This window comes from Dama dama, chromosome 20 (assembly GCF_033118175.1).
Source record: "Dama dama isolate Ldn47 chromosome 20, ASM3311817v1, whole genome shotgun sequence".
In the NCBI taxonomy this organism is placed as follows: Eukaryota; Metazoa; Chordata; class Mammalia; order Artiodactyla; family Cervidae; genus Dama; species Dama dama.
Window position 1 is genome coordinate 25,357,359 of NC_083700.1, and position 8,374 is coordinate 25,365,732.

The 8,374-nt window shown below is 44.9% G+C and overlaps 1 protein-coding gene across 2 annotated transcripts in view; it reads left to right on the forward strand.

Annotated features, from left to right (window-relative positions):
* The window catches only part of TBX15 (T-box transcription factor 15), a 122,454-nt gene extending 114,699 nt beyond the window's left edge, over window positions 1-7,755 (forward strand). For both annotated transcript variants that reach the window (XM_061121035.1, XM_061121034.1), the window contains exon 8: window positions 5,257-7,755. In XM_061121035.1, coding sequence (XP_060977018.1) covers window positions 5,257-6,041 — 785 coding nt within the window. In that variant the 3' untranslated portion in view covers window positions 6,042-7,755. The remainder of the gene's footprint in view (window positions 1-5,256) is intronic.
* The last annotated feature ends 619 nt before the right edge of the window (window positions 7,756-8,374 follow it).

Consider the following 8,374-nt stretch of genomic DNA (forward strand, 5'->3'; position numbering starts at 1 on the left):
CACAGTCAAAGGCTTTGGTGTAGTCAATAAAACAGAAGTAGATGTTTTTCTGGAATTCTCTTGCTTTTTCTATGACCTCGGAGAATTTTGAGTATTACTTTGCTAGCATGTGAAATGAGTGCAATTGTGTGGTAGTTTGAACATTCTGTGGTAGGTATGAATGTGGTGGGGAATGTGGTAGGTATGAAATAGGGGCATTTAAGAAGCAGAGAGACTCAGAACACAGAGAACCAATGTGAAAAATGAGAATTGGGTGAATCTAATTTAAAACTGTTTTAAAAGGAAGAGGTTTGAATCTATGTATATCTTTAAATTTTATGGAGAGAGGCACTCTTTCTAGGATTGAAAAGACTCATAAAGACTCTTTCTAGGATTGAAACCACATAATTCCCATTAACACTATAATGTTTATATTTCTGTTTTGAGAAAAGTGCACATTTCAACTAAGGGTTATTCCTTAGTTGGGGTAAACAGGGCTCTGATCATTAAGCTTTACAGCCTCTGGGTTTATTCTCTGGGATTCATCCGTAGGATCCTGACATTCTACTTCTTACCTGTTTGAAAGCCTTGAAGAAGGCTACTCAAGGGCACCTGGTGAATCAGCACTCCTCAGGGGCAGATGCCATTGAGTTACATGAGAGAAGAGTCTGGCTCATTGAACCAAGTAATTATATGGAAATTTATTCTTCACTAGCCCAGATGGGGTTTTGTTTCACTGTTTTTCAATTTTGGGCGGGGGAAGCACAACAAAATAAACCCACAAGGACACTGTTTGTGAAAGTCTCCATGTTACAGTCTGGAAGTGATCAATCTAAAGATGCAAAAGTCAGCAGGTTTGGTATTCAGGATTTTCATGGTCATATTTAACTTGTCTTCATGGTACACAAGTATATTCTAGGTTATTGTCCTTGTATGGAATCACTGCTAAACATGTATTCTTTTTGGTTATTTTGTCTATTGGCCTTGAATGTTGGAGCAAGTTAACATTGAAGTGAATTGAGTACCTCCTCACTTTGGATTGTGAGTAAAATAGCCTTCAGGGAAGTGGGGTGGTGGAGGATTGGTCCTTGAAATGCTGGAGAGCTTTTAACTACTTATAGCATTACATTTTTTTTTATAGCATTACATTTTAATCATCTCTCAGAAGTGGGGCCCCTAGTGGTTCAGATGGTAAAGAATCCATTTGTAATGCAGGATACCTGGATGTGATCCCTGTGTTGGTAAGATCCCCTGGAGAAGGGAATGGCTACTTGGAGAATTCCATGGACAGAGGAGCCTGGTGGGCTACATACAGTCCATAGGGTCTCAAAGTTTGGGACACGACTGAGTGACTTCACACTTCAGAAGAATTAAGATCTCTGAGGATAATGAGAAGGACACCCACTTACCTGTTTGTATTCAATTTCACTTTGCTGGATCTGATCTGAGGAGAGATGGAGACATGGAGCATCTTATTTGCATCCCAAGTGGGGAGTGAGAGGGAAGGGGCAGATAGTTCAGAGAGGAAACAGTTGATTTAGCCTTTGGGATATGGACCCAGTGTGTGTCCAGTGCTCCACCATTCACAGCCTTAGAGACTCAAATAGCCTGTTACATTTGGGCAGTTGGCTGTGACGTAATGCTCCCTAGAGCGTAGAGCGGCCAGGATGCTCAGCTCCATGAACAGGGCCAACCCACAACAGCCATCCCCACTAGGACCCAATCTTTCCCAGCATCAGGGTCTTTTCCAATGAGTCAGCTGTTCAACATCAGGTGGCCAAAGTATTGGAGCTTCATCTTCAGCATCAGTCCTTCCAATGAATATTCAGGGTTAATTTCCTTTAGGATTGACTGTTTGATCTCCTTGCTGTCCAAGAGGATAATATATATTATTTCATCCATTTCTCTGTACATGCTTACAACACTGATATTAAAAATTCCATCTATATGGAGAAGCCCACTTGCCAAGGTCCCATCATTAGAAAGACCACTTGGATTAGAACTGGGTTTGTTTGACTCTACAGCCCCTGTTCATCCATTAAATAAAGTTTAAGTCAACACTCTTAGAGCATTCCAGACCTGGCTGTACAGAGCAGATGGGGACAAAGACAAGGCTACACAGGAAAAAGGGAGGCATGATTTCCTTTGAGAGACAGCTCTGACTGCTGTGTATCAGAGAGGCTGGCCTCCCACTTGGCCCTGGCTCTTCTGGGTTGAGAGGCCTCTGGGAAGCTAAGTGTTGAAATGCACAGGGAGGGCAGCTTGCCTCCTTATGCTTATTTAGCACTTGGCTGGCACTCCCAATCTTGTTTAACAGCTGACAAGCTGTTAGATCATAAGAGAGTAAAGACTTCTCAATATCTTGGTTTGCTTCTCGGCACAACGAATGCTTCTCTCTTTTGTGTGGACCTGGAAAAAATGGCTGTTATCTTTATTGATTATTTTAAGTACATAAGAGCATTTCTTCAAAGTGGGTGGAAGCAAACGTGACTTTCTCTCGAACAGGCTTGCTCTCCCCCTTCAAACACTAGTTTGTATGGGGGCTCTTACCCCTTGAAGCTCAGCAGGCCACCAAGCCTCATTTTCAGTGAGTGTCATTTAAAAGCCAGAGCAAGCTGACTACAAACTTTTTAACATGTGCCCCTCATCTGCTTGGCAGAGATCCCTGTAACTTGTTAATAGTTCCCTTCTTATTTTTTTCTAGTGAAACCAGTTGAGGCTTTAAATCAGTACCATTCGTTCCATCACGGGCCATCCGAGAAAAGCATTTAGAGTTATAAAAAGTCATCTGCTCCATCTTGCACTTCCTGCTGCAGGGCTTGAGCTTGGCCTGGTGGAGCGTATACCTATGACGGGATGGTATGGCGTGCCGAACAGGGGTTCTCTTCCAGGACCACATAAACACCAGAGCTGGAAGAGCCAGGATGGACTTTCAAAGAGAGGAGACCAGACACGCATCCCATAAAACACAGAGCTCTTTACAGCTGGAGTCGAGTTTCTCCATTTTTGCCACAGCCTTTATTTCACTGACATGCCTGGCAGTTAGGGTGGAAGAGGGAGAAAAAAGTGGAGGATGCCTCAGAGAGGAACCACATGCTTACAGAAAATGAACCCCTGAGCTTCACGCAAGGCTCCATAGACTGGGCCACTCAGTGGTACAAAATTAAGAAGCGTATTCTCGCTCATCCTTTTGTTTCCCCTTCAAGAACTTCTTCATTGTGTTTAAATGACTCCTGGGAAAGTACTTGTTACTAGCAATTCACGCTTTAACAGAAATGTAATCCGCCAGACATAAATATAATTCTGAGAAGGACAGAAACTGCAGCCTATCAGTTCAAGCCCTTGTTTCACAGGTGAGATTTAAGACGTAGCTTGCCTTGCCTGTGGATGGGAGCTGGATGGAGGCCAGTGAACCTGGAATCAGGTTTGATGCCCTTCTTTCTGTGGTCAGCTCTGGCTTACTTCTCTCAGAGGTACTTACACTGTTGGTCTTATCTCAGTTTGTGGAATAAACATCTTTTTACCTGTCTTGAGGGAATTTTCCTGATGCTGGGAAAGGTTGAGGGCAGGAGCAGAAATGGGCAGCAGAGGATGAGATGGTTGTATGGCATCACTGACTCCATGGACATGAGTTTGAGCCAACTCCAGGAGATAGTGAAGGACAGGGAAGCCTGGTGTGCTGCAGGCAGTAGGGTCGCAAAAAGTCAGCTATGACTTAGTGACTGAACAACATCAAAGAGAATTTAAGATTTAAACAAGAAACAAAGAAGGAGAATTTCCTGAAATGATTCTACAATCAGGAGCTATTGATATCTAAATCCAGTTCTATCTGGGAAAATTCTTTTGACCAAGCAAGAGATGTTGTTGGTTGGGCTTTGTAAAAAATTAACTTTGAAAAAACTACTAACAAGAGCTAAATTTATGCTTCTACAGCCAAAACTACTCTAATACTTGTGAAGGTAGGCTAAGATTTTTTTACCTCCTGTGCTAAAAATTAACTTTGGGTTTCTCTTTGATGTATCTGCCTCTCAACTTGCATATGCGGACCTTCTTCATTTGTACATTGTGGGTGGCTTCTTTGGATCCCATTATCTCTAGAATCCTACTAGTTTTCTGCACATTTTTCCCTCACTGACAAAAACCTTATTTCTGCTCCTTTCCATGTCAAGTTCCTTTACTCTTGTAGAGCAGCTCAAGTTTGTGGAGTCTTGGCATGAGTTGTGGATGGCCTAAAGGGTACAGTGCTCCTTGAGGGATCACAGCTCTCAACAATTCTGGGCAAGTCCCAACCTTGCCCTGAAAGAGAAATTCCATGAGGGGAGAGTCCCAATGGGAGACAAAGTAGCTGCTCCTGCTGGAATTCACATGAAAGGTTCAGCAGTCCTGACCCTCATCACTGCTTTCAGCTTCCAGTAGATGGGACAGGAAGTGGGTGCAGCACTGCTCTTCACAGTCTGGAAAAGGGGAGGCTTAGAAAGGTCATTTTTGACCTTCTTAAACTACTTGAGGGCTTCCCTGGTGGCTCAGATGGTAAAGAATTCGCCTGTAATGTAGGAGACCTGGGTTTAATCCCTGGGTTGGGTGGGAAGATCCCCTGGAGAAGGAAATGGCAACCCACTCCAGTATTCTTGCTTGGAAAATCCCAATGGACAGAGGAGCCTGGTGGGCTACAGTCCATGGGATCGCCAAGAGTTGGACATGACTGAGCGACTCACACTTTCACTTTCAAACTACCTGAGAACACATTTGACGTAAATTGGGTTGAACTGGCCCTTTGTCTATCAGTGCATCAGCCACCAACGTAGTTCTAACACCTGCCATATTACAGCAGCTCTCTCAAATAAAATTCAGGGATTTTAGGAGATAAAATGGTCCTGGACATCATCTAACCAAAGAGTGGTCCCTGGACCGGCAGCCTCAGGGTCACTTGACAACTTGCTGCAAATCCTCAGGCCCTGTCCCAGACCTTGCTTTTGTTCAGTCGCTAAGTCGTGTTTGACTCTGCAACCCCATGGACTGTAGCCCATGAGTCTCCTCTATCCATGGGATTTTCAGGCAAAAATACTGATGTGGTTGCCATTTCCTGTTCCAGGTGATCTTGTTGACCATCCCTGGGTCTCCTGCATTGGCAGGTGGATTCTCTACCACTGAGCTACTGGGGAAGCCTGTCTCAGACCTACAGAATGAGAATTCTGGGGGTGGAATGAGTGATCTGTGTTCTAACAAGCCTTTCAGGTGATTCTCATGTCTCAAAAGAATTTATGTTTTATTTTCCAGGGGGCAGCACAGGCACTTCCCCAACCACCTCCAGCACTGGGACACCATCCCCTTCAGCTTCTTCTCATCTTTTATCTCCATCCTGTTCTCCTCCAACGTTTCATCTGGCCCCCAACACTTTCAACGTGGGCTGCCGAGAGAGCCAGCTGTGTAATCTAAACCTCTCCGATTATCCACCGTGTGCCCGAAGCAACATGGCTGCCTTGCAGAGCTACCCAGGGCTGAGTGACAGTGGCTACAACAGGCTCCAGAGTGGCACCACTTCGGCTGCTCAGCCCTCTGAAACCTTCATGCCTCAGAGGACTCCATCCCTGATCTCAGGAATACCAACGCCTCCCTCGTTGCCTAGCAACAGCAAGATGGAAGCCTATGGTGGCCAGCTGGGGTCCTTCCCGACTTCCCAGTTTCAGTATGTCATGCAGGCAGGCAACGCAGCTTCCAGCTCCTCATCACCACACATGTTCGGGGGCAGCCACATGCAGCAGAGCTCCTACAATGCCTTCTCTCTCCACAATCCTTATAATCTGTATGGGTACAATTTCCCTACTTCCCCTAGGCTAGCTGCAAGCCCAGAAAAACTGAGCGCCTCTCAAAGCACTTTACTCTGTTCTTCTCCTTCCAATGGGGCCTTTGGAGAGCGGCAGTACCTGCCTACGGGGATGGAGCACGGCATGCACATGATTAGCCCTTCACCCAATAATCAGCAGGCGACTAACACCTGTGACGGCCGGCAGTATGGGGCGGTCCCAGGCTCCTCCTCCCAGATGTCTGTCCACATGGTTTAGTGGCCAGTCCCAGCACCGTGGAGCCAACAGCAGCCGAGGCAGATCCAGAGTCTCCAGGGGCAGATCCTCCTCTGTGGGAGCCCAACGCCTTTGAAAAACAGGAACTGCGTATTATTATTATTATTACTTTCTGGAGGAGGAAAGCACATACCCAACGACAACAAGAGACACTTAAAGCCACTGAAGGAGTACTTGCAGTGGAATCATCTCTGACTCAGCGGCCATTCTTCTGCCTTCCCAAATCTTAGCATCGTCTACTCAGAGTGGCCTTTGAGGAAACTGAATAATTGTTTTATAATAATGTTAAGGGAGATGCTAGCATGTAGCAGCCATAAAAAGTTACCCACACACAGATACAGACCTACCTTTGCATACACACATACATATGTGCATGCATACACACACACGTACATAAATATATGCATACACACACTCATCCATACACAAACATACATGCACACTGACTCAGAACTGGGTGAACTCTGTGGAGGGAAGCCCAGCATGGGTGCTTTCACCAAAAATTTGTCTGTGTACAACAGTAGACGGACTGGGTCAGCAGTAGCTGCCTGCCAACGTTTCTTCCCTGCAGCTTACCCTTTTTCTGGAATGAACCATGTACCCTGAAATCCCTTCCCATCAATGGGGGTAGAAAGACATCAGTACTACAACTGGACTTGGCTTCCTGAAAAAGATGGCTTTTGAACTTTGGCTCTCTTCGATTGGTGTGCTAGCATTGATGTTCCCAGTGGTGCCTGTGAAAAGAGGGAGTAAGAGCAACTGAAAGAGAGAGAGAGAGAAGGAGAAAGAATAGAGAGTAAGAGAGAGGTGGAGAACAAGACTGAATGAGGAAGTGAGAGCAGTGATGAGAGTTTTAATTCACTGAGGAAATAGGTTTGGTCCCCATCCCTACTCCCCAGGGTATGGAAGAGCCGTGGAGTTGTTGAGGAGTAAACCTCTCTGGGACGCTATGCATGGTCAGGGCGCGGGTGAGAAGCACCCAGGTGAGGCATGAGTCTCAGTCCCACAGTTCTGACCATCGTGAGCCAGAAGAGAGGGGCACCACACAGGAAGTGCCGATTCCAGAGCATGCAGCCTGGCAGGGGAAGGGAAGGAGTGTGAGAAAGGAAGAGTTTTATAACCTCAACAGATGATACCTAGAACAGAGGCAACACAGGGAGGTCTGGCCTTCCGAATGCCAGATCCAGATGCCTGACCTGGATTGCCTGCCCCATCTCCCCTGTGGCAGAAGGAGTCCTGTTGCCTTCCAGAGAATTGAGAATGGGCCTTCTAGAATACATTCTTTCACCTGCTCTTAGATCGCCACTTTTTTTTTTTTAATCAAATAGTTCATTGCAATTTTGAAGTTTTGGATTTTTCCTTTCATCTTTCCCTTCCCCTTCAAATCTTTTAATGATAAGAAAAGTGAAGTTTGGTGCCAGCTAAACTTTTTAAGTGGTGTGGAAATGCAGATAGTACCAAGTAAAAGAATTCAGATATTACTAAGATTTTTTTTTTGGTTTTGAGGTGTTGTAGATAAATGTATTTATGTGCCTAGTGGGGAATCCAATATTATGAATATTAAAAAAGGGGGCAATAAAAAGGGTATGTAAAATATGTATGAAGAAAAGGTGTATAAAAATTTGCCCTTATGCACGGAACTCTGTTTCTAAGTGCCAAGCACAGAAAGCCGCTAAATAAAATCTTTGCAATTGTTTTCTGCGTATCCGTTCGTATGGAATGAGCAAGCAGCAGCCCATGCCTTTGAATTGTGCTGTGCAGAAGCACAGCGTTCTCATCTCTGCTACTTAACATGACCTTTGTTCAGAACACATGAAGTCTGTGTTACCATCCTCATTTTATGATCAGTGACTAAGCTTCCGAGGGACTGATTTATCCAGATCACACAGCCCGACAGGAAACTAGGACATGAAGCCAGGACTGTAGTGGGATACCTGGTTTCATGTTAGCTGCAGAAACCTGTGAGTCAGCTGCTGTAGAACACGGGGAGCTCAACCCTGTGCCCTGCGAGGACCTAGAGAGGTGCGACTGGAGGGGTGGGAGGAAGACTCGAGGGAGGGGATGTATGTATAATCATCGCTGGTTCACACTGTACAGCAAAAGCCAACACGACATTGTAAAGCAATTATCCTCTAGTTAAAAATAAAATTTTTAAAATAAAAAAATATAATTAATGTATTTCATGAAAAGTTGTAGAAATAAGAATAAATCTATATGCCGTTTTTTAAAAACCAAAACCTGTGAGTCTAATAGCAATCCTCATTGTAGCTAAGTGCCAGATATTACACCATGTGTCTTACATAGATAGCTCATCC